This window comes from Acomys minous, assembly GCF_964271855.1.
Source record: "Acomys minous genome assembly, chromosome: 9".
Lineage (NCBI taxonomy): Eukaryota > Metazoa > Chordata > Mammalia > Rodentia > Muridae > Acomys > Acomys minous.
In genome coordinates this window covers 39,980,250-40,004,797 of record NC_140490.1, presented here as the reverse complement: position 1 = coordinate 40,004,797, position 24,548 = coordinate 39,980,250, and the positions used below count along the sequence as shown (strand labels likewise).

General features: G+C 51.1%; 1 protein-coding gene and 1 pseudogene across 3 annotated transcripts in view; one reads left to right on the top strand and one right to left on the bottom strand.

Annotated features, from left to right (window-relative positions):
- LOC311605065 (small ribosomal subunit protein uS2-like) overlaps positions 1 to 792 on the bottom strand; it is a 986,626-nt pseudogene extending 985,834 nt beyond the window's left edge. The window contains exon 1 of the transcript in view: positions 384 to 792. The product of the transcript in view is annotated as a small ribosomal subunit protein uS2-like (transcript). The remainder of the gene's footprint in view (positions 1 to 383) is intronic.
- On the top strand, positions 613 to 21,528 carry GRK6 (G protein-coupled receptor kinase 6). 2 transcript variants are annotated; one of them, XM_084795781.1, is made up of 16 exons: positions 613 to 842; positions 5,617 to 5,712; positions 6,608 to 6,720; positions 6,835 to 6,912; positions 7,238 to 7,338; positions 7,636 to 7,728; positions 7,831 to 7,894; positions 8,015 to 8,155; positions 8,452 to 8,642; positions 13,196 to 13,233; positions 13,323 to 13,412; positions 14,144 to 14,352; positions 14,441 to 14,578; positions 19,421 to 19,558; positions 19,641 to 19,775; positions 20,412 to 21,528. In XM_084795781.1, the coding sequence occupies exons 1-16, from the start codon at positions 791 to 793 to the stop codon at positions 20,463 to 20,465; spliced, it is 1,731 nt and encodes a 576-aa protein (XP_084651907.1). In that variant the 5' UTR covers positions 613 to 790; the 3' UTR covers positions 20,466 to 21,528. The 2 variants fall into 2 exon arrangements, with proteins under 2 accessions (XP_084651907.1, XP_084651908.1); XM_084795782.1 differs by lacking the exon at positions 20,412 to 21,528 and adding an exon at positions 19,963 to 20,354.
- The last annotated feature ends 3,020 nt before the right edge of the window (positions 21,529 to 24,548 follow it).

Sequence of the window (24,548 nt, the reverse complement as noted above, 5' to 3'; positions counted from 1 at the left end):
GGACTAGAGGCGTGCGCCTCTGGGGGAAGCAGCAGTCTCCTTCAGTCCTCTGTCCGCTTCGGACCTGCGCCCTTCAGAAGCAGCTGGCCCAAGAGCCGACGGCAGGACACACGTCCTAACAAAGCTACTAGCTGGCCAGCAGGATACACAGCGTGGTCGCAACAAAACCCTAGAAATCCCGTGGGCGAACCTAAGCCACTCGGTCACGCCCCCATCCGATAACCCAATCAGATCGCAATGCTGCAAGGTTGACGTTTCCTTAATCCAATCATATGTTTGGGGTCCGGGGCGTGGCCCTCTCCCTCTCACCCCTCCACCCCCCCAGGGCCCACCTCCGACTCCCAGGCAGAGGCTCGGCCCTAATTGGCAGCTCAGCATCCTACCAAGGCCTAGAAATTCGAAACTAGGGGCCGTATCCCGCCGGCAGCCCAACCAGGAAGAGGCGACGCAATGAGGCCCGCCGCCTCCCCGTTGGGGGAGAGTTCTCGGCTCCGTGGGCGGGGCAGGAGAAAGAGGCTGACCAATAGTAGTCCGGCGCGGGGACCGTCCGCTCGCCGATTGACTGAGCCAAGTAAACAGAGGGCGGGGCGGGGCGGGCGCCGGTGGCCCGGGAGGGGCGCTAAGTGCGCGGCGGGCGGCGGCGGCCGGGGAGGCCGGGGAGGCCCGGGAGGCCGCGGCGCGGTCAGTGGAACCGAGCCGAGCCGAGCCGCGCCGATCACCATCGGCCCCGGCTCTCGCGGGCGGTCCCGGCCGGCAGCGCGGCCTGGCGGGCCGGGCGGCGCTGCAGCCCATGGAGCTCGAGAACATCGTAGCGAACACGGTGCTACTCAAGGCCCGGGAAGGTGAGGCCAGGAAGGCGGGCGGCCAGGCCCGGGTGCGGGGATCGCGGACGTGCGACCTCTGAGCTCCACGGGGTGCCCGGGCCCCAGCTACCCTCGTGCCCTGCAGTCTGCACCCAGACTCTTAGCGCAGACGTGAGCCCTTCCGGCCTGCCGCCGCACCTGCCCCCGGAACCCGGGGCCCAAGGAGGGGCGGGTGTCGCGCCGCGGCCCTCGCGGCGGGTGTGGGGGGTAAAGGAAAAAGGGGAGGAAGAGAAAAAGTGGGACGTGAGCCCCAGGAGCGTGCGTCTGAGGCCTTTTCTAAGTGAGAGGCAGGAAGGTACCCCACGTGCCCCAGGCCCAGATGCCCTGAACAGCACAAAGTTGGTAATCTGTAAAGATTGGAGAATGAATGAACTGGGCTTTTGCATAGAAAACCCAACGGACATGGGGGAAACTTCTGCACACATACATTACAGAACCACCACTCACTTGGAGCCTCTGGACACTAAAAAACGGGTGAATGGGTAACGATTTTTGCATTCAGCAAGCCTGTTAGGGCAGGTGCACAAAGAAATAAACGGGAGCCGAACATACTGAGGTGTTGGGACTGGACGGTTAAAAGCCTGACGGGAAAACCAGTCAGGTGGACTTAGTGTGTGCACATGGATATGCTGTGGAGTAGCCCTCATTGGTTTCACCTCAGATGTTATTAGCACCTACTCTTCGAGGGTCCTAGGTGACCCTCACTAGGACCCTCACTGCCACTGCCACCTCGGCGACATAATCATCAGACACCTGTACTGCTCTACTCTGCTCTACTCTGTCCAGGGTGCTGGGGAACCAACAGTGGACAAGATTCTTTTGGGAACTCCAGGGGGAGGGACATGGTGACAGTTTCCCACTCTTTGATGGGTCTCCAGACGGAGAAGGGTCACAGTGTCTCTCTTCTGTATCAGGTAACAGGTGGGAACTGAGGCTCAGGCCAGAGACTAACCCTGCAAGACAGTAGTAATTGGCCCAGGTTTAGGCAAGATTCCCAGCAGAGTCTATAGGAAGCTCAGAAGCCCCCAGTGTGGTGCAGCCCCTGATGTCCTTTGCCTGCTGAGCGCAAGTCACACCCAGGGAGGTGTTTGGAAATGGGATGGGCAGGCTGGGTCCCTAGTGCCCAAGGGAGGCTATCTTATCTCCTGCCCCTTATCAAGCTCAGGGGCTGGGCCTTCCTCTCAGGCTCTGGGGGCATCTGCCGGTTCTGTTCTGCCTCGTCATCCAGCCAGCCAGGGAGGAGGGGTAAGGAGAGCCAGGGCCAGGCCTCACTTCCTAGGGCTAGCCAATTCCGGGCCCTGGCCTGCTGAGGACATTGCCTTGCTGGGCCAGACTCTGTGGGCACCTTGGCATGGTCTTTGCTGGATCTTGGGTTGAGGCATATAATAGCATGGCAAGAGTAGGGGCTAGTGCCTTCCCTAGAGGACCTATATCCTGGACTGGCTATGACACCCCCCAACCCCACCCCCGCCGCACACCTGCATGGCCTTTGACATGTTTCCTGTCCCTCAACATCATTTTTCCTTTTTTCATATATAACTGTTAAGGGAAGCCTCATTGTCATGGAGTTTTCTGATGCCCATGGACTGGTTGTGTGAGAATCATTTCACAAAACAGCTGGCAGCTTGGGGCCAGCTTCCCAAGTGTCCCTAGACTGTCCGCAGTTGGGCAACCTGCGGCGTATGTATACAGTTGGCTCTTTTTTGTTGATTCTGTTTTTGAGACGTCTCACTATGTGTATATCACCTCGGTTTGCTGTAGACCAGGCTAGCCCTGAATTCAGAGCTCCATCTGCCTCTGCCTCCCAAGTGCTAGAATTAAAGGTCATATTTGCCTTTTTAGTAAGTGCTAGTCATGTTAGAGGTGAGGAACTTGAATTTGAGGACGGGGCTTGAATTCTCTCCCACCGTCACTCACCACTCCGAACCTCCGTTTTCTCTTGAAAGTGTCCGTAATCTGGTGAGTTGGGGTGGCCCTGGGCTTGTGCACACTCAGTTGGGTTTTCTTCCTTCCCCAGGTGCCAGGGGCATACGGGAGGAGGGCAGGACGGGTTGCAGAGGAGCCCCACAGATTGGCAGCCAGTTCTACAACAGGATATTTGCATGCAACTTTTTGCTCTTGCCTTGATACAGCTGGGAGGAGGGGGAGGAGGAAGTGACTGTTGGGGGAGGCCAGCAAATGTAGGGTTGGGCGAGGGACCTGGGTGGAGGGAGAAGGCCTTCTGGGGAGGCCTTGCTGGAGGTTCAGGAGTTGGAGGGCTCTTCCTTACTCGGAGTGAAGCAATGGCTGTGGGGTACAGGCTGTAGCAGGGCCACCAGAGGGTTTCTCAAGGGGACACTGCAGCACTTCCTCCTTCCCCATGGGCCCAATTAGGGACCCAGCCCTGCTCCTTTCCCAGAAGGCAGCTCCTCCCCTACACTATTTGCCCTGGGTCTAATAGGTTCAATGCTGGGGAAACTAAGGCCAAGCAAGGGAAATTGATTGTCCTAGGTTGTCAGTAAATTGGAGCTGGGTCTTAACCTTTTTATACGGCCCTGCTGAGTGCTGGACAGTGTGTCTCCCATGCACTCTACAGCCCCTCTGGAGGTGCCATGAATCTTGGGTACTGCTAGGGATACAGTGGTGGCCAATGTGAACACTGGAGACTCAGGTCTAGGAAGTCCTAGGCTCAAGTCCTTCCCACCATTTTTTTAAAAGATTTATTTATTAAGTGTACAGTGTTTTGCCTGCATGTGTGCCTGTACTCTAGAAGAGGGTACCAGATCACAATATGGATGGTTGTGAGCCACCATGTGGTTGCTGGGAATTGAACTCAGGACTTTTGGAAGAACAGGCAGTGCGCTTAACCTCTGAGCCATCTCTCCAGCCCCTCTCCCGCCATTCTTAGTGTTGGTCTAAAGGCACTTGTGGCTCCCACTCTGATATGCCGTTTGCCTACAGTGTGGGTTTTTTGTTTATTTGGTTTTTTTTTTTTTTTGAAACTCTGCCTATGTACCTCTTGCTGTCCTGGAACTCATTATGTAGACCAGGCTGGGCTCAGCCTCACAGAGAACCTGTCTCTGCCTCCCTAGTGCTGGGATTAAAGGTATGTGCTACCAACCCCCCCCCAGCATTTTTTTTAAAGTATTATTTTATGTGCATTGGTGTGTAGGTATCAGATGCCTTAGAATTGGAGTTACAGACAGTTATGAGCTGCCATGTGGGTACTGGGAATTGAACCCAGGTCCTTTAGAAGAGCAGACAGCGCTCTTAACCACTCCAGTCCCCACCCCAGCCTTATTTATTATTTATTTATTTCAAATTTCTAGCCCAGTTCCCACTGTCACCCCTTCAGCAGGTGGGTGGGAACTGCAGGAACACACATTGAACTTCTCTGTCAGGCACGGGAGCATCCCAGAAGGTTCAGCCAAGTAACATAAGGCAGGTCTAGGGGCATCATGCGTGCCAGCCCCCTGCCACCACCTTGCTGTGGGCAGGGAGATAATTCTTGGTGTTAGGGACCTGCAGGGCTTGCCCAGACTGCCCCTGGTATCTCAAGCATGCCCCATATGATGTAGAATCTCTGGCTGGCCTACCTTGGCATCCTAGGTGACAATCTCTACTATGGTACCATTGTCAATTTATTTATTTATGTATTTATTTATTTTTAAGACTAGGGTCTCACTATGTTGCCCTGGCTTTCCTGGAACTGACATTTAGACCAGGCTAGCTTCAGACTTAGAGATCCACTTGCTTCTTGAATGTTGGGATTAAAGGCGAGTGCTAACATGCCTGGCTTCTCCTCTTTCCTTCTTTCTTTTTTATTATTTTCTTCCAGACAGGGTTTCTCTGTGTAGCCTTGGCTGTCCTAGACACGCTTTGTAGACCAGACTGGCCTCGAACTCACAGCGATCTGCCTGCCTCTGCCTCCCAAGTGCTGGGATTAAAGGCGTGCACCACCACGCCTGGCCTTCCTTCCCTCTTTCTCAGTTTCTTTCCTTCTCAGAATAACCTTGGCTGGCCTAGAACTCACTCTGTAGACCATGCTGGCCTGGGATTAAAGACATGCATCCCCATGGCCCGGCTCCTTGTTTACTTTCTTTCTTTTTGTTTTGCTTTCTGTTCTTTTGGTTTTTCGAGACAGGGTCTCTCTGTGTAGCCCTTGGTTGTCCTGGACTAATTTTATAGACCATGCTGGCTTCAAACTCACAGTGATCCGCCTGCCTCTGCCTCCCAAGTGCTGGGATTAAAGATGTGCGCCACCTCTGCCCACCCAGCCTTGTCTACTTTCTTTTTCTTCCTTTCTTTCTTTCTTTCTTTCTTTCTTTCTTTTTTTTTTGGTTTTTCGAGACAGGGTTTCTCTGTGTAGCCTTGACTGTCCTGGACTCTCTTTGTAGACCAGGCTGGCCTCGAACTCACAGCAATCCTCCTGCCTCTGCCTCCCAAGTGCTGGGATTAAAGGCATGCGCCACCACGCCCGGCCGAGTCTACTTTCTTGACCTGTAGAATTCCTGCTGAGTAGGGAGGGGGTCGAGTGAGGCTTAAATGTCCTTATTGCACCTTTTGGTCCCCATCCTTGGAGCCCTTAGGATGGGTGTCCAGAGAGACTGTATGTCCTGGAACTTGTCACGGCATCCTGGAGCATGTGGAAGAAGTCCCATGGCAGGCTTGGCCTTACCAGACCCTAAGGCCTCTGTACCACACATTAAGGGGGAGATTCGGAGGCAGGTGGCTCAAGACTCCAGTGAGACCCAGTTCCTGATTGCTCTTGCAGGTGGTGGTGGGAATCGCAAAGGTAAAAGCAAGAAATGGCGCCAGATGCTGCAATTTCCCCACATCAGCCAGTGTGAGGAGCTTCGCCTCAGCCTTGGTGAGGTGTGGGTGGAGCTGCAGGGGGCTGGAGGGTAGGGGTGGGGGCTACCCATGAGACGCCATCCCAGACCTTGCCCTGGCCACAGGGGTACTGTGGGAGAGAAGCTGTCCAGGAAGATGGAAGCTGCACCATCCAGCCCAGTTTCAGTTCCTGGGTCTGAAATGGGTGGAGGGCAGAGAATCGAGGCTCACTGTTACCAGTGGAGTGGGCATGGGGGAGAGAGAGGGCATGGGCTGGACTAGAGGGAGTGGGAAAAATAGACTTAGGAAGGAAAGTCAGCTTGGAGCCAACAAGTTTGGAATACTAGTCCTATGCTTATAAGCCTCACCTAGGCCTGACCTGAGGGCACCCATCAAAGCTAGAGCAGTAGGATAGAGTTACTTCTAGAAGGGACAGAGGGGTCACCCCAATTCCTGCTTCTGCTCGGAACAGTACCTAAGGTGGCCCAGGCCTCTGCTGAGGGTATGTGAGTAGAACGTAACCCTGCTCAGGATGGAGGCCCAGCTGAGAGCAGAGGAAGCCACAGCTTCCTCTCGCACTTTCGCCAAGCAGGCAACAGGTGTAGACTTGGGCTGGGCCGGAACCTCACAGACCACACCCAGTCCCAGAACCGACATGCGTATCTGTGAACCAACAGGGCCCTGGAGGCCAGACTCCTGGCTGTGTGACACTGAGTTGAATTAATCAACCTCTCTGGGTCCCAGAGGCCCCAGGCTACACTGGAATAACAGTGATGCCCAGCTGAAGATGGCAGCGAGGGTTCTGAAGAAGATAATAGCTGCCCCTCTTTGGGGCTAGAAGTTATTGGATCCCAGATGTGGGGGTAAAGACCAGTGTGCCCTGCCAATGAGTTCTAAGTCTGTGACCCAGCAGCTCTTCTCTTGGCCTGCAGAACGTGACTACCACAGCCTGTGCGAGCGTCAGCCCATTGGGCGCCTGCTGTTTCGTGAGTTCTGCGCCACAAGGCCTGAGCTGACCCGCTGTACTGCCTTCCTGGATGGGGTGGTGAGTGCTCCGCCCCAGGGCCCAGCCCAGCGCCGAGGGCAGGCAGAGGTCCTGGCCGCTGCTCTTCCCCCACTCTCCTCCCAGCCCCAAGCTTCTTTGCCTCTCACCCTGCAGGCTGAGTATGAAGTGACCCCTGATGAGAAACGGAAAGCATGTGGGCGGCGACTCATGCAGAATTTTCTGAGCCACACGGTGAGTGAGCAGCGATGGAGAGATGACAGCAGTGGGCAGGGCCCAGTGACAACTGGCAGAGGGGTGACCACAGCCTGGGCAGCGAGTGCCTTGGAGCTGTTCCAGGCAGCACCATGGGCACGGAGCCCACGCTGGGCTGAGCTTGGGTCGGGCAGCCTGCCAGTGGGGGGCGACAGGAAGGGGGATCGGCAAAGAGGCAGCCAGCTAGTGTACTACCCACGCACAGCCACCCTTCGTACCCACAGACCTCTGCCAGGGCTACCCTCGGAGTAGGCAGTTGTCCAAGGAAGCCCTGAGCATTGACCTGGCTGTGGCCTGTCCCTAGGGTCCTGACCTCATCCCTGAAGTTCCCCGGCAGCTGGTGACTAACTGTGCCCAGCGGCTAGAGCAAGGACCCTGCAAAGACCTCTTCCAGGAGCTGACCCGGTAAGGTTCCAAACCCACGAGTCTGGAGTTATTCTCGGGAAGGGGCGTCCATGGGCCCTGAAGTCTGTCTGAGGCAAGCTCAGTTCCTCTTCCTGTCCGTGCTGTTTGAGTTTAGCAGTTGCCTCCCTTCTCTGCTTCAGCGTGGTACGCATGTGTTCTTTGCGGTGCATTAGTGAGATGGCCCAAGAATAAAGGTGCTGCTCTGTGGGCGAGGCATACACATAACGGGGGGCGGGGCCTTCAGCCAGGGAATTGGGCCTATTTGGGGATTACCTATAGATTAAACCTTTCTTAAAGGCTGACCCATGAGTACCTAAGCATGGCCCCTTTTGCCGACTACCTCGACAGCATCTACTTCAACCGTTTTCTGCAGTGGAAGTGGCTGGAAAGGTGAGCTCCTCCCGGGCCGGCCTGTGATAGGCCAGATGGTGGGGTCTTCTCAGGGGAAGCCCTGCTTGCGTAAATATTTGTTTCTTTTACCCTTGCCTATAGGCAGCCAGTGACCAAAAACACCTTTAGGCAGTACCGAGTCCTGGGCAAAGGTGGCTTTGGGGAGGTGAGTGGCTACCCAGTGTCCATGCAGAGGACACTAGATTGGGTGTGGTAGGCCTGGACCCTCCTACCTTCAGCAAGAGCACGGCTGGCCCCCATATGTTCATGTCTACCCTGGCTACAGGTGTGTGCCTGCCAGGTGCGGGCAACAGGCAAGATGTACGCATGCAAGAAACTGGAAAAGAAGCGAATCAAGAAGCGGAAAGGGGAGGCCATGGCACTCAATGAGAAGCAAATCTTGGAGAAAGTGAACAGTAGGTTTGTAGTAAGTACACGGAGCTCTCTCCCTTCGCCTGGGTCACACTGTCATCTGCATCCCCACCCACCAGGCTAAAGTCCCCCCCCTATTGCCAGAGGGACTGCCCTCTGTCCTGTCCCTTCCTGCCCTGGACAGTACCCAAGAAGGGTGGAGTAGGAGTGCTATTCCAGGCTCAGGAAGCCTGCTGAGCCTACGGGGCAGCACACAGAAGGTTGTTTGGGTGGCTGCCCCTAGCATGCATGTGCACACAGCGGGCGTCCCCTCACGGCTCCTGTCTGAGGGTGCGGGTCTCCTGAGCACAGGTGAGCTTAGCCTACGCTTACGAGACCAAGGATGCACTGTGCCTGGTGCTGACATTGATGAACGGAGGCGACCTGAAGTTCCACATCTACCACATGGGCCAGGCTGGCTTTCCCGAAGGCCGCGCTGTCTTCTATGCTGCCGAGATCTGCTGTGGCCTGGAGGACTTGCACCGGGAGCGCATCGTGTACAGGTGGGGCTGAGCGCGCACGGCCGGCCCAGGGCTTGTCCTTCCTGCACGGGGCGGTAGTTAGGTATAATAGCGGCAGCCAGGGCGCCTATTAGGCTAGACAGTGGAAGGATAGTGTGCTGGGGGTTTGTCTTGTCGCAAGGGGGGGTTTGTCTTGTCGCAAGCCAACACTGGCAGCGGGCACAGACTCCCTCGTCTTTGATAGATTTGAGTGCTTCAGACCTAGGTTTTGGCATCTGGCTGGCTGACCCATGTGTGAATTCTGATTTTTGTGACCTTGAGTTAGTTAGGCTTCCAACATGAATTCTATTTCTGGGAGATGCTCATTCCTGCATTGCAGGTGGGCTCGGTTATTGTTTTTAAAATGACAAGTATTATCTGTAGGCCCGGCTAGCAATCAATCAAGACACAGACACTTGTTATATTTTAAAATAGCCTTAGTTAACCTGGGGCAGGGCAGATATCAATCCTCTAAATTGCCTCCCATAGTGGGGCAGGCATGGGATCCCTGCCTCAATCCCATGCCATCTGCTTCTAGTAACTTCTGTCAAGCTCCCTCCCATCCATAATCCCAAATACTTGCTCATGTTCTTCATCTGGGCTGGATTCTCCATCCACGCCGCGGGCCATGTGCTTCTCCAGCTAACCCATGGCGGCCTTCTTCTCTTCCCCTCAGATCTCCTTCTCCTGGTGGTGGTCCTTCTTCTTCCCAGAATTCCTCTCTCTCTAAGCCCCACCTATCTCCTCTGCCCTGCCCAGGTGGGATGGCTTTTTATTAAGCAAAAAGTGTGTCACAGACAGAAAGCAGTAATTAACATCAAAATACATCAGACCATCCCCCAACACCTCCCCTTTTCTGTCTAAATAAAAAAGGCCATTTTTTATATACAGTAAGTACAATTGTGAAAAATTATAAAAACCAATAGGTAAGACTTACACATAATTTTTAATCAAAATGTATTTGGCAACTTTGTAGAAAATATTATCTATTCTATCTTGGTAAACTAAAGATTTCAACCTAAATCAACATGTATTAAAGCTCAAATCTATCAACCTAAAAGTATCTATGTAGACTTAAAGTATCTTTTTAATTCCTAAACAACTAATCTTAATTTTAAAATTAACTATCTGGTCTTCAACCCCATAAGAGACTTGAGAAGGAATAAATTTAACTACCTGAGTAAAAGGGAAGTGTAGGTTAGCAGCTTCCAAAATGAAAAAATTACAGAAACAGTTTACAGCCTGAACAGACACCCAATACTCTCTATAACATTGGAGCATCTTCTTCAGCCTTCTGGCCTAGTATATCTGACAGACATATTTGTGAAGCAGGAACCATTGAGGACTTGCTTACCCTGTCTTGGCAGAGTCTGGCCGTCAACTCTGCCTGCATCCAGACTTGCCCATTTTAGGCAGAATTCTGTCTTTGGGAGAAACGAGGATATTTTTGTCCAGTGGCTGTTTTGCTACACTCAAAGCCATTTCCACAAGGAGGTTCTTCAATGCTCATCATCTTCTTTGTGTTAGGCTGGGAACTGCCAGGAGTTAACTTGTCTTATTGTCAAAGAATCCTTAAAACAATAAAAATATTTCAAATCCCATATTCTGTAGGTCTCTGAGGATTTTGAAGACCTTATTTTACCATGCCTATCTATAGAATCATATCTGTTAATAAACCTTGCATGTATATTCTTATACTTGACCTGACCATGAATTGATCAACAATTGACTTCTATTACTTAATTATTCTAAGCAGCCTACAATAACACTATCAGACTATCAGAAGTAAACTATGTATTAATTCAGCTGTATGTGTACAATACCTCATACTAGAGTAGAAATACAGTGTATGAAGAACAATACCAAATTTGAATTCCATTTCAGTGTATCAAAATTAAACCTACTTTACATCAATATGCAAAATTCTATATAAATGAATTAAAATTAACCATATTTGTGAGTACCAATTAAGACCTCAAGTTGAAGAGTAGATTCAATAATCTACTTTTTGTCCTGTCATCCCTACACATCTCTATATCCCCTTTCTTTCTTTACAACCTCTACTTTTATACCTTTTAATGACAGTATATATCTATAGCCTAAGAAAGCAACCAAAAATCTATCCAACCCCCCTTAAGGGAAAAGGGTGTCTTTCTCTTAAAGTTTCTTCAAGCTGATTTGGGGGGGAGAATACCTGTAGGGGGCCCAAATAAAAAAATGGTTGAACAAGCTGAGAACAGTATTCGTGGTCCAGTCTCTAAATGTTGAGAAATTCCAGGCTTAATATTTCCTGTGTGGGACAATCTGAAATGCTGGACCAATTTGGATCAGGAGTCTTGAAGCTGTCCTTCTCTGATGAGGAACAGCAACCAAAGCACTTGGGGCTGGAACATGAAGGATGCAGGATATCAGCATCTCAGCATGCTGAAGGAATGAGTCCTGTCAGGTCTGATCCAGCGTTAATGTCCAGTTCTTTTATCCTGAAAACATATAATTTCTCACAAGCATTATACAGTCTTAAAAACTATAAATGTATTACGTGTGCAGGATGCACATGTCTCAGCCAGTCTCAGAGCTGTTCCCACGTAGTGGAATTAGCAATATAAGGTAACTGTTCTGCAGTTTGAATTCATGTAAACATAGACTTTCTTAACTTAGCAGTCTCTCTTTTATTCAGGTCTGTTTCATTTTTATCTCTTTTAAAGACAAAATATAACATCACCATTAACAATGAACATACAATTATCATCATATTGGAATAAAAATAAGATTGTATAGTTTTAAATGTCCTTTTTTAGGGCTCTGTGGCGCTTGATGTGTAAGCTCGGCCGCAACCTGTTTCCCGAGAAAATGCTTCTCGTTTTAGAAACAAGCCGGTTGCCCTGAGCAGAAGAAAAAGGCATTAAGTTTTAAATAAACATCAGATGGATTTTCATTTTCTCTTAGGGTTTACGTATATAGTAGGTATCTTGTACCTACATAGGCAGCTTGTATGTTTGTTTCTCTTTTTAACCTTGGTCCTTATCTTGACCAACAAAATATATTTCTTAGGCTGTCGGTATCTTGTACTTGGCTTTTTACATTTGTTGTGGGTGGTTTTGCCTCACCCTTCTCTACGAGTGAGCCCTGTAGCTTCATATCTGTCTCCCCGCTCAACCTATGACTTTACCTTGACCAACAAGACATACTTAAAGCATTTTTATTACCTTTTTTAAAAAAACATTAACCTCAGATTGGTGCGTATCTATCCTTTAGATCAGTAAGCATATACACTCCATTAAGAAAAAGGAACAAAGCTTTAAATCCTAAGCAGTCTCTTGTAAACAAGTTATCAGTAGGGGGTCAAGCCTGTGGAGGCCGGGTTGGAACTCAGGAGTTCTGCCTGGCTTTTGTTTCTATTGTGTTAGGATTAAGGGCTGGTGTTTAACTATTTCATCTCAATTTTGTCAAAACTTTTAGAAATCTCAGTAAAAAATCAAACAAGGAAACCATAAAAGTCTAAGCCTTGGGTCATTTGTGCCAATTTAGGCTTTAGTTAGTGAAATCCTGTCCACCATTCCTCGGAATTGAGTTATTGCTATCTCTCTTTCCTGGGCCTTTTCCAGAAAGCCCTGACAGACACCTTGTAGCTAAGGAGCTTAGATTCCAGCTGCTGCCAACTCTATGGAGAAGAGCTCAGTCCCTAACCCCTTTCTAGTTGCTAGTAACTTAGTCTCACGTTTCTCCGCTCTCTGCCTTTCTCCCTGAACTTTTTTAGAGAGGGTAAGGAGAAGTGTGACTATGTGTGACTATGACTAAGCCCATTGCAAACAAATTCATAAACACCAAAACAAAGCCAAAAAAGAGCCAGGAGCCTCCTGCCATGGCACCTTGGAAAGGGGCCATAGTAGTTTATTATTTTTCTAGGCAGTTAACTCCATTTCTCAGGCTAGTCTGCCTCTCCAACTGGCCGCGTGTATGTAGCCGTTTGCTCTGGCCCATGGACGCTCTCTGGGAGCTGTGACAAGTGTGGATACCTGCTCCACGTTGGGCACCACTTATTGTTTTTAAATTTTATCTGTATTATCAGAATTATCTGTAGGCCCAGCTAACAATGAATCAAGACACAGACACTTGTTATATTTTAAAATAGCCTTAGTTAACCTGGGGCAGGGCAGATATCAATCCTCTAAACTACCTCCCATAGTGGGGCAGGCATGGGATCCCTGTCTCAATCCCATGCCATCTGCTTCTAGTAACTTCTGTCAAGCTCCCTCCCATCCATAATCCCAAATACTTGCTCATGTTGTTGAAAAGCGATGATGTCTGGGGATGCCCACCCTACAGGTGGGTCCCCCCAACTGGATGGGGGCCATTTGTCACTACCCTGGGAAGTTCCTGAGGCACTGGCTGTGTAGGACCTTGTCTGCTCCCCTGACTTGGCTGTTGCCTGGGGAGAGCAGGGCTCTTTCACCATGTTCTGCGCCTCATCCCTGCAGGCTCTTGAGCTATGAGAGGCTGGCTCTGTCTGGCTCCCTGGAAAATGGGCATCTGACCCTGCCTTTCTCTCTCCACAGGGACCTAAAGCCAGAGAATATCCTGCTGGATGATCACGGTGGGTGAGAAGGCCCGAATGCGAGGTCGGGTGAGATGGGGGCGGGTGGGCCTGTCAGTGAACATGCCTGCTTCAATACCCCTACTCAGGCCACATTCGGATCTCTGACCTGGGACTGGCTGTGCATGTACCTGAGGGCCAGACCATCAAGGGCCGTGTGGGCACTGTGGGCTACATGGGTAAGTCCCTTTAACCTAATACAGCAGTCTCCTGGATACCCTTGCTATTCTGGGCCTGGCCTACCCACTCCTGTATTATGGGGTGGATGTCTCCACCTCCGAAAGCAGATATCCCATACTAACACTGCTATGCCATTGTTTGTGGATTGGGAGACCAAGACTTAGCCAGGTCCGTGGTGAACCCCTGCTATTCCTTTGCTGGATGCTTATTGAACACCTAGGATTGTGTGGGCCTGTGAGAGTGAGGGGAAAAGGAGTGTGTTTCCATGGCAGTGTTCCCTGCACAGCCCATGCTTGGAGTAGCATGCCCATCTGAGATGTAGGCAGTGGAGACCTTGCATGTGGCCTGTGTGACACAGTGCTATCTAGGCTTTCCAGGCCCATCTTGGGTAAGGCATTCCACTTTTAGCCTCTCTTCCTTCTACTGTAAAATCCCATGAGAGACTTGCCTGGCATTTGCATGGCCCTGGGCTCAACAAACTCCACCACTTGGAACGCCCCCCCCCCTCACACCACAAAAACAAAAACAATCGACATGGGGCCCGTTGATGTGCCCCTCCCCACTTCAGGACCACATCGGCTGCCATTGAGAAGATGTGGTCCCCACCAGGCCAGTGGCATGCCTGCCTAGGCGTGGGTGTTTGAACTGATGCCCTGGCTGTTGTTTCTGGGCTCCGCGGCCTCGCTGCTCCTCACTACTGACCCAGCCCTGACTCCCGGCCCCTCCCCAGCTCCAGAAGTGGTGAAGAACGAGCGCTACACCTTCAGTCCTGACTGGTGGGCTCTGGGCTGTCTCCTGTATGAGATGATCGCAGGCCAGTCGCCCTTCCAGCAGAGGAAGAAGAAGATCAAGCGGGAAGAGGTGGAACGGCTGGTCAAGGAAGTGCCCGAGGAATACTCAGATCACTTTTCCCCACAGGCACGCTCGCTCTGTTCTCAGGTACGACCACAAGGCAATGGCTTGACTGGCCAGAGCTGGGGGTCCCTCACCCACTCAGAAGTACCCTAACCTCCACTGCTCTCTGTAGCTTCTCAGCAAGGACCCTGCTGAGCGTCTGGGCTGTCGAGGGGGTGGTGCCCGTGAGGTAAAGGAGCACCCCCTGTTCAAGAAACTGAATTTCAAGCGGCTGGGAGCCGGAATGCTGGAACCACCTTTTAAGCCTGACGTGAGTCCTGCCACCCTTGCTAATGGTCAAGCAGAGCCAGGGTGCAGGGTGGGGGTTGGGAGGCTTGGAGCAATGGCCTGGTCACTGTTAGTGCAGATGTAGGGAAAATGTGTATGTATGAGCATGTGTGTGTGTGTGTGTGTGTGTGTGTGTGTGTGTGTGTGTGTGTGTGGCACGTGCACACAAATGTGCATATGCAGGTATGTGAGTGTGTATGTGAGTAATCCTAGGCTTATGAAAATGAAAAGCCCAGCATAACATGAGTTGTAGTGTGCCAGGCTAGGATGAGGGGTGGGCGTGGAGATGCTCCAGGGCATTAGGGGACTGGATCCCTCTCTGTACTATGATTGGTTAGTCTTCCCTGTCGGGCATCTTTCCCAGGGAGTGGCATTGGTGGCCTAGTAGCTCAGGTTCGTCTCATCTTAGTTAGCCACCCAGTGGACAGAGAGCAGCTCTTGTTCAGGAATTTGGAATGAAATTCTAAAACTGTTGGCTGAAGAGCCTCCTCTCTGGACACCTGGATCACATACCTTTCTAGCTCAACAGGAATACTCCATTTTCAAAAGAAACTGAGATGGTAATGCCATTCGTGATGGTTAGCCCAGCAGCCCCTCTTCAGGCAGAAAATTACCTCCTTGAAAATGGTATTTTAAGACGGGTGTGGGCACACACCTTTAATACCAGCACCTGGGAGGCAGAGGCAGGCAGATCTTTGTGAGTTTGAGCCTAGCCTGGTCTACAAAGTGAGTCTAGGACAGCCAAGGCTCAGTTAAATGGAGAAATCCTTTCTCAAAGGGGGAAAAAGAAATTTTATTTCAAAATCTTTATCTTATTCTAAATTACATGTGTGTGTGTATATGTCTGTGGCTGGACTTTGCTGCTTTGTGAGTTCCTCTTTTTCCCACCCTTTATTTTGCCCTCGCCCCTCCCAGTTCATCCCCTATCACTAGACAGGAAAGAAAGGGTAGCGAGGGGAGGGGGTGTGAATCTGATTTCTTCAAGCACAACTACTAACAAACCGCAGCCCGTCAACAACCACCACTGCACTTATTGGGCTCTAGCATTTATATATTCTCTGAAATATTCCCAGAATTCCAAACAATTGCAGAAATTTATCTGTACCTGGCAAAACCAGGCCTCTGTAGAGCATGAGGCAAATCATAGTCAGCTGCTGCGAAGCGGCCTCACATCCTCACAGCTGTGATGGAAATTCACACATAGAATAGTTCTGTGTTTTTGTTGGTAGTGGGTTTTTGTTGTTGTTGTTTTTTCAAGACAGGGTTTCTCTGTGTAGTCTTGGCTCTCCTGGAACTCCCTCTGTAGACCAGGCTGGCTTCAGACTCGGAGATTCTTCTGTCTCAGCCTCCTGAGCATATTTGTGTATTTCTGTGCATGTTCATATATATGTATGTGTGTGCATATCTATGTGTATGCCTATGTATGTGTGCGTGTCTGTGCATGTGTATAAACGTGTATATGTGTGTGCATGTCTATGTGTATGTGTATGTCTGCCTATCTATGTGTATGTATATTTATGTGTGTATGTCTGTGCATATCTATGTGTATGTCTGTGTGTGTGCATATCTATGTATATGTGTATGTAGGTGTGTATGTGTGTGCATGTCTGTGTGTGTGTGCATGGGTATGTGGACAGGACTGCAGCTGCCACAGAGGCCAGAAGCTTCCAATCCTCCTTGACATGGAGTCACAGGTGGTTATGCCCCTGATTGACATGTGTTTGAGGAATCCACCCAGAGCCTCTACAACCACAGTCATGCTTTTAATTGCAGAGCCATCTTTCTAGTCCCAGAATTTCCCTCTGAGAGAGGGAACTAAGCATCTTGACTGAGTAACCTGCAGGCAAAATGTCCTCTAGATATCAGAGCCTAAAAGAAATCCTGCTCAAACTTCAGCCCAGTTTGGAATCTGTTGGTTCAATTGGCCAGACGTCTCCCTGGGCCATCACTGGGCTTTGTGCTGGGCGACTAGACTCTGTCCATTGGCCCTGCCACTTGCCTGTACAGAACCTGAATTCAGGCTTCTCTTTAATAACAAAGAAAAAGTTCTGATTAACCAGGATTGGGTCATGTGCTTGCCTCCCCCACATTAAGTATGTGGACACTGGGTCCTGTGACTGACAGTTTGTCAGGAGCACTTGGGAAAATCTTCAGGTGATAGGCTCACAGGTCAATGACTGTCAACCACATGTATTAATGCATTTGACAAATACCGGAACACCTATATGTGTCAGACCTCGGAGATAATAAGGTTCACAGACCCAGCGCTATCCTTATGCTCTAATGGAGAGAAACACCAATGTAAGCCAGTAAGCAGGGATGGCTTTCAGCCTTTCCTCAGTGTGACAGGACAAAGGAGCAGCCTCAGAAGGCGGTGATGAGGCCTGTAGTCATCTTAGACGGTAAGCGCTGAGAAGCTGATGCTTAAGGAGAACTGAAGGAGAGCCTTGCCAAGATGTGAGGGCACAGGCATTCCAGGCAGAAGGAGCAGGCGGGCACTGGCCCTGCGACAGGATCAGCCAGGGACACAGAACAGCAAGCATGATGCCAGTGTGCCAGGAACAGTGTCATGAAGCTCTGAGGATGGTGAGAGACCTTTGGGAGGGGTTCAGCCCTAATGTGAGGTGTGGGAGTGGGTCGTGGAGGATGTGAGTGTTAGCTGGAGGAGTCCGGGAAGGAGCCTCTGAGCGATGGCTCATCGGTTGGCCTCACCCTCCCTGAGAGGGTGAGCATTGTCAATGAGCTGGCATTTGAGCTGCACAGGTCTGACTTCATCGTGCTGCCTCAGGCAGGAGGTGCTGAATAGGTTGATTCCTATCTCTGTACACATCATTGTCTCTGAAATAGTCACACTGCCCGTGGGTCACTTGTTCAAAGGTAGAAATAAAGTCAGTATCTTGGAACTTAATGTTAGAAGCAGTAGATGAAAAAGAAAAAACATTTTAAAGATTTATTTATTTATTAAGTATACAATGTTTTGCCTGTCTGCCAGAAGAGGGCACCAGATTTCACTGTAGATGGTTGTGAGTCACCATGTGGTTGATGGGAATTGAACTCACGACCTTTAGAAGAGTAGCCAGTGCTCTTAACCTCTGAACCATCTCTCCAGCCCTGAAAAAGCAATCTTGACTATGGGTTTTTTTGTTTTTGTTTTCAAGACAGGGTTTCTCTGTGTAGCCTTGGCTGCTCTGGACTCTCTTTGTAGACCAAGCTGGCCTTGAACTCATAATGATCCACCTGCCTCTGCCTCCCGAGTGCTGAGATTAAAGGCATGCACTTCCATGCCCAGCTTTTGACTATGTTTTGTTGTTGTTGTTTTTAAAGATTTATTTACTTATTATACATACAGTGTGTGCCTGCAGGTCAGAAGAGGGCACCCAATCTCATTATAGATGGTTGTGAGCCACCATGTGGTTGCTGAGAATTGAACTCAGGACCTCTGGAAGAGCAGACAGTGCTCTTAACCTCTGAGCCATCTCTCCAGCCCTTGACTTTGTTTTTTAATCTTTAAATTTTTTTTAATTACATGACTTCATATGTATCTGTGTGTGGGTGTGTGCATGTAAATCCCTGTGGAAGCCAGAGGTGTCAGATGCCCTGGAGGAGCAGTGCAAGCTTTTAACCTCTAGGCTAGCATATGACAATAATTTTTTCATGAGGAAGAGGAGAGGGCAGGGTTTCTCTATGTAGCTCTGACTGTCCGGGAATTCTGTAGCCCAGGCTGGCCTTGAACTCACAATAATCCACCTGCCTCTGCCTTCAGAGTGCTGAGATTGAAGGTGTGTGCTGCCTGGGCTGGAGAGATGACTGACTAGTGGTTAAGAGCACTGACTGCTCTTCCAGAGGACCTGGGTTCAAACCTCAGCACCCACATGGCAGCTCACAACTGTCTGTAACTCTAAGATCTGAGACTCTCGCGTAAACATGTCTGCCAGTACTTCAGTCTTCTTAAAAGCTGAATAATAGTCTGTTACATGGATATAAATTTTATCCATTCATAGTTGACATGAGGGTATTTTTTTTTCTTTTGGGGGTGAGGCTATCAGGAATAATGCTACCTACTTTTATTTTTTGAGATGCGGTGCCACTGTGTTGCCTTGTGCAGTTTTGAACTCGCAGACTCAAGCATTCTTTCTGCCGTGCGCAGTACATACATTGCCACAAAATTACAAAGTCATATATGCTATATCCTGTAGGGAGCTTCAGGCTCATCCGGGCTAGAGGTGCCGTCTGACGTGATGGTGATGGTAGTGGGTGTGTCACTGTGAGTCAGTTAGTAGACACCATGTGCGTGCTAGGGATGGAACCCAGGGCCCCGAGCTCTACCACTGAGCTACACCTCCATGGTGTAGAGGTGAACTCTCACTTCCCTGGTGGTATTTTAATTGGCTTCTTTTGTGGTAAGATTTTGAAAGCAACTTAGAGTTAGAAGGAAAAAAAAAATGCAGAGGCCAGCTCCAACAGGACCCTGGAAGGTGGTTCGGAAGACCAGTCCAGTACTGGACTACTAGAGTGGAGACCCCCTCTAATCCCTGTGTAGGGTGCCATGCTCCCCTTCCCACCCCAGCCCCAGCCACATGCCAGGCAGTCCTGTACAAGCGGACAGCCAGCTCAGCCCAGCTCCAGGCCTGTTCAGAAACTGCACAGTGAAGCCATGATCCTAGTCTACAAAGGTGAAGACTGCCTCAGAGGGCTGGGCTGGGGTGGGGGGCACCTTACCTCTCTCTCTAACCAGGGAGCTGCAGGTGTCTCATGGCAGATCCAGGGTAACAGTGGCTGACATGAGATGGAAGGCCTCCTGACTCCTGCCTCTTTCCACCCCCAGCCCCAGGCTATTTACTGCAAGGATGTTCTGGACATTGAACAGTTCTCTACAGTTAAAGGTGTGGATCTGGAGCCCACTGACCAAGACTTCTACCAGAAGTTTGCCACGGGTAGTGTGTCCATCCCCTGGCAGAACGAGGTAGGGCTTACCCTGCAAGTGGGCTGGGCTCCAGGTAGGGCATCCCTGGGACCAGCTCTCATAGCTGCCTGTTTCTGGGTAGATGGTGGAGACCGAGTGCTTCCAGGAACTAAATGTCTTTGGGCTGGATGGCTCCGTTCCCCCAGACTTGGACTGGAAGGGCCAGCCCCCTGCACCCCCCAAGAAGGGATTGCTACAGAGGCTCTTCAGTCGCCAAGTAAGTCCTGGCAGAGTCCGACCTGGGCCTCCAGCCTGCTCCACTGGGATAGTGGGTGGGAGGCAGAGCCGGTGCCCTCCTGCCCTGGGAGTGGGCATCTTCCAGCCCTTCCAGTGGTACCTAAGGTGCCTCGTTCCTGCCTGTCCCCCACGCCTGGCTGGTCTCATGGCCTCTTTTCTCTTTCCAGAGGTGAGCAGTGTGGGCTCCTCATGGGTTGGCCTTGCTGCCTGACTGTGGGGAGCCCCAGGCAGTCCTTCCATGACAGAGGCGAGATGTAGGAGAAAGAAGTCTGGTGCCCACCTTCCCCGCTCCCTCCCTGCTGCTCGCCTCCCTGCACCCTGACCCCTTCAAGCTGCTAACCTTGCTTAGCGTCTGTCTCCTTGGGCCTGAGTCTGTCCAGGGAATGGACAAAGGCCTTGCCTTGACAGACCCTGGGAGCTTCCTAGTCTTTCTTACTTCAGTCTGTCGCCAGAAAACTGTACCCTGACACCACCCATGTTTGGCAGAGTTTCTGCTCTAAGCCTTGTGGGAACCCCACAACCTTCTCTGGGCATAACACTGGCCCTGGTCAGCCTTAATGGTGACTAATGGCACCTGCTGTGCCTCTCTCCCTCCATGTCTTCCCTGTTCCTCCAGGATTGCTGTGGAAACTGCAGCGACAGTGAGGAAGAGCTCCCCACCCGCCTCTAGCCCCAAAGCAGAGGCCCCCACCGGTGGTTGGCGGTAGCAGCTACTCTCAGTGACGTTTACAGTTTTGCACAGTGGTGTTCCCCATTGTCCACTCAAGTCGTGGCCTGGGGAACACAGCCGGAACTGTCCCCAGTGTCCTCCGGTCCCTCAGCCCCTGGCCCAGCTGAGTTTGACCAGGCCTGGGCCATCTTGGGACAAAGGTGCGTCCCTTCAGCTCTTCTCTCTGGAGCTCGGGGCTTTATGTATTTATGTATTTGTATGAATGTATATAGCTTCCAGAGCGTTCTCAGTTCCACCCTGGACATGGCACCCCAGGGCAACTCGCCCTGGCTGGAAGAGCCAGGAGCTGGCAGAGGAGCCAGTGCCAAACTCAAGGCTTCTCAGGCCCAGCCCAGATGAGCAGAATATGGGCCAGGTCAGACCTCTGGCCACCATGGACCTCTAAGTGAGGCTTGTGCTGCCTGGCATTGACGTAGGCTGCCACCTCCTGGTTGCCCAATGCTTTCACTTTCCCTCAACCTTTGTCACAGCTGGAGATGGGGCCTTTGTATCCTGTAAGCCTGGGCTGCAGTGCAACTACAGACTGAGCTGACTGGGGCCCATCAGACCACTGCCCACGATGGGTCGCCTTCTGCCTTCCAGCTCCAGAGCACATTATCCCTTATTCTGGATCATATCCTGAAGATACCTTTTTCAGAAATGCCCTAGCCCAGGCCAAAGGAGGGGTTATTAGAATTAGCCTCCAACATTCCAGAATCCCTCATAAAAGTAGACATGTGCCCAGCAATAATCTACCCTTCCCTGTGTGTGCCTGTTGGGGGCGGGGTGAGTGTTTATCAGTGTGTGAAGAGGGTAGGGGAAGGCTGTGCCTAAGCCCCAGACCCTAGCCCTGGCCTTTCTCAGACTGATGGCTGACCTGATGCTAGTGTTAGGACAGCATGGGACCATAAGGCCCTGGCTTTTCCATATTTAAAGCCAATGTAAGCTGCCATGTGTCTGTGTGACCAATGTGAGCTGCCGTGTGTCTGTGCAAATACAGTCTGAGCACAAGGCTGGCCAGCCACCCCTGCCTGCCTCTTTTTATTTCTGGTGTTTCAAGGACCTGGGATGGGACAAGAGGTTGCCCTTCACAAGCCCAGGCGTCCTAAGGACTTTTCAAGCAACCAGACCTTGGTGTGGGGACTCAGTCTCTGGGTTTTTCCACTCCTAGGTGGGACACAGCTTTGGGTACCAGCTACAGTATATGTGTGACTGCTCAAGAGGCAGATATATGTGACTGGTCTTTAAGCTTTCTGAGGCCAAGGTGGCCTTGTAAACTTGGGAGACCTGGAGAGGTAAGTGTGAGCTGTTAGAAATGCTGGCCCTGAGTCAGTGTTAACCTGACTTGCTGGTGTCCACTCCAATCTTGCACACATGAGATCCAGCTCTGTTTTCTCTAGAAATATTAAATGTGGGTGGACAAAGACTAGAGGTGACTTGAGTAAGAAGGGTGTGACGGGGGTAGTAGGGACCAGCCACCTGTGTTTCAGAGAGAGTTTTTTGAAGTTAGTAACTACCAGGTCCTGAAGCATCACCTGGAAAACAGGAATTGACAAGCTTTGGGGGGTGGGGGTAGGGGGTTGGGGGTGACTACAGGAAGGGAAACCACCTGTGCAAATTTTAAGGGACAAGAGCTGTTTAGTCACAAACTCCTCTGAGGGCCTGTAGCTTCCAAGAGTCCCTGGAACCACCTTGCCTGTGAGCTGGGCACCAGGTACTATGAATGACGGTCATGGGTGTGCGTCCTAGTCTGGTGACGTCTGAAGCTGACTGCATGGCCCCTCTTGTCTGAGGATATGCATATCAGCTGTGAGAATATGAAACAACCAGGAAGTGCTTCTGGGGCTAGCCTGGAACTCACTGTAGGAAGGCCAGACTGGCCTCAAACTTTCATTGATTCTCCTGCCCTTCCTGTACAGTGTCAGGGTTTGTGTGTGCCATCGTGTCACGCCTGGCTTAAGCAGGTGTTAACTCTTAAGCTGTCTTAAGGGTTGCTGACAGATGTCTTCACAGGGGCCATCTAGCAGGTAGAATGTTGCTAATGGTTCTATCCATGCAAAGGGAATAAGGGGCTCACGGTTTTTTCCATTGGGTAGAAATGAAGATGAAGAAGGTATGCAAGGGTGAGTGGGTGCCATGAAGTGCGCTGCCTGATGCTGGCTCCAGACCCTTTTTCACCTTAGACCCTACCTGAACTTCCCAACGGTACTGTCACACGCCACTCCCTACCCAGCCCTATGTTGAGAACTAGGGACCCAGATGGAGTTGAGGTCCCTGCCAGCTTGTCGCTAATCTGGTAGGCAGGGAGAGAGATGGGAACAGTGGCACTCAGTGTGATCAGCATTGTGGCAGAGAATTCTAGAGAGCTGAGTCTGGGAGGACAACACTAAGCAGTGCTCCCTTGGCCCCAAAAGTGTTGGGCTTATACTCTCCCTGACAAGGCTGCTGTGTCCAGGCAGAGCCAAATGGAAAGCTGAACACGGCTTGGAGAAGGAGGGGTTAAGACACAGGCACTTTGGAAAGCTGGACTCTACAGACTATGGGGAGGGACCTGAGGGTCCTAAGGGCCTGTCCCACCATGTACAAAACACCTAATGTAAAGTGAGCAAACTGCTTTCCCCTGTCTCCATCAAGTGGCTTAGATAGTAGTGGGCTTTTAGCTCCTCCGCACCCATTCCGCACAGCCCATGTGGCCCAGGTGGGACTGCTGAGAGTGTAACGTGAGTGTAGCTCAGTGGGAGAAGTGCTTTTCTAGCATGTGTGAGAGGCCTGGGTTTGATCCCCTGTACTGCAAGTGAAACACATCTCAGACAAAAAGGTTGCCTGTTGCTTACTAGCTTTGGGGGCTGTGACTGCCAGTAGCAAGGAGCTCCAGCTTGCTTGTGTCTTGACACTGTTGAGTGGTAAGTCCGTGGACTCCTAATGGCCAACTTAGAAACGTATGGTGGGACAGCCCTTGATGGCACCCATGGGTGGCTAGTGGGCAGTGACTGTCCCTCAGAAACCTGGGTGTTCATACTCCAAAGAAGAGGCCGAGCACTGGGTGGCTGTTAAGAGTACATACCCTTCTGCACCCCAAGGAGGGGATTAGTTCATGGTGGACACGAGTCCCAAATGTCACCTGTGGACTTTGTGTTTGCTCCATTACTTGTTTTCACTAGAGATATGTAAGGGGAAAGACACCTAGTTTTCTTATCGGGGATGTACGGCAGCGCTTACATCGAGCTGTGGGGGCCATCCATACCACCTAAATAGCGGAAATGTGCCTGGTTCCAGCTTTTGAAACGCTTGGAACCAACTGTGATCAAAGCTAGTTAAGTTGGGTTCACTGGCTCATGGCCCCTTTTCCTGTGGGCTTCCAGGTATTCAAAGCCCTCACTGTTCCCGTCGATGTGGTGGGAGGCACTTTTGGAAGATCACCATTAATGCCATAGAGAAGTTGAAGTAGAAACAGTTAAAAAGGCAAGCACACAGCCAGGGAGAGTCAAGCTAAAGATGGAGCCGGTCTAGACAGTATCCTTGCCCTTGGGGTGAGCATGCCTGTGAAACCTTGGAGATTTAGCGCCCCCCCCCCCCCCCGTGTGTGTGTGTGTGTGTGTGTGTTTCAGTAGGCATGCAGTAATGTATACCTTATGGAACAGAGCGAATGGGGTTCTGAGTTGGGAGGGAGCCACACTGGGGTGCTGACTTGCTCTAGCCCCTGTCTCTGGACTCAGTGTATGTCTGGGTTCGTGACCTCAGCTGCTCCGCTAAGCATCCGGGTGTGTAGCTGCTTTGTGCCGCGAAGCTGCAGGTGTGTGTCCCTCACCCCCAACTCCCTTTGGGTAGACCGTTGTTAGGAGCTGTGCAGAGTGTACCTTCTCTGTGTTAGGATGCCCTTGGTAGTGCAAGCCCACACCCTCGTGTGCCGTGTCTGGGTGCGGCAGGTGGGTCCCGAGTCCCACCCACCCCTTCCCTCTCGCAGCAGCTTCGGCGGCGTGTAGCAGCGAGTGTGTGTGTGTGTGTGTGGTGGTGGTGGTGGGGTTCTGTTGGCTGCGCGCGCGC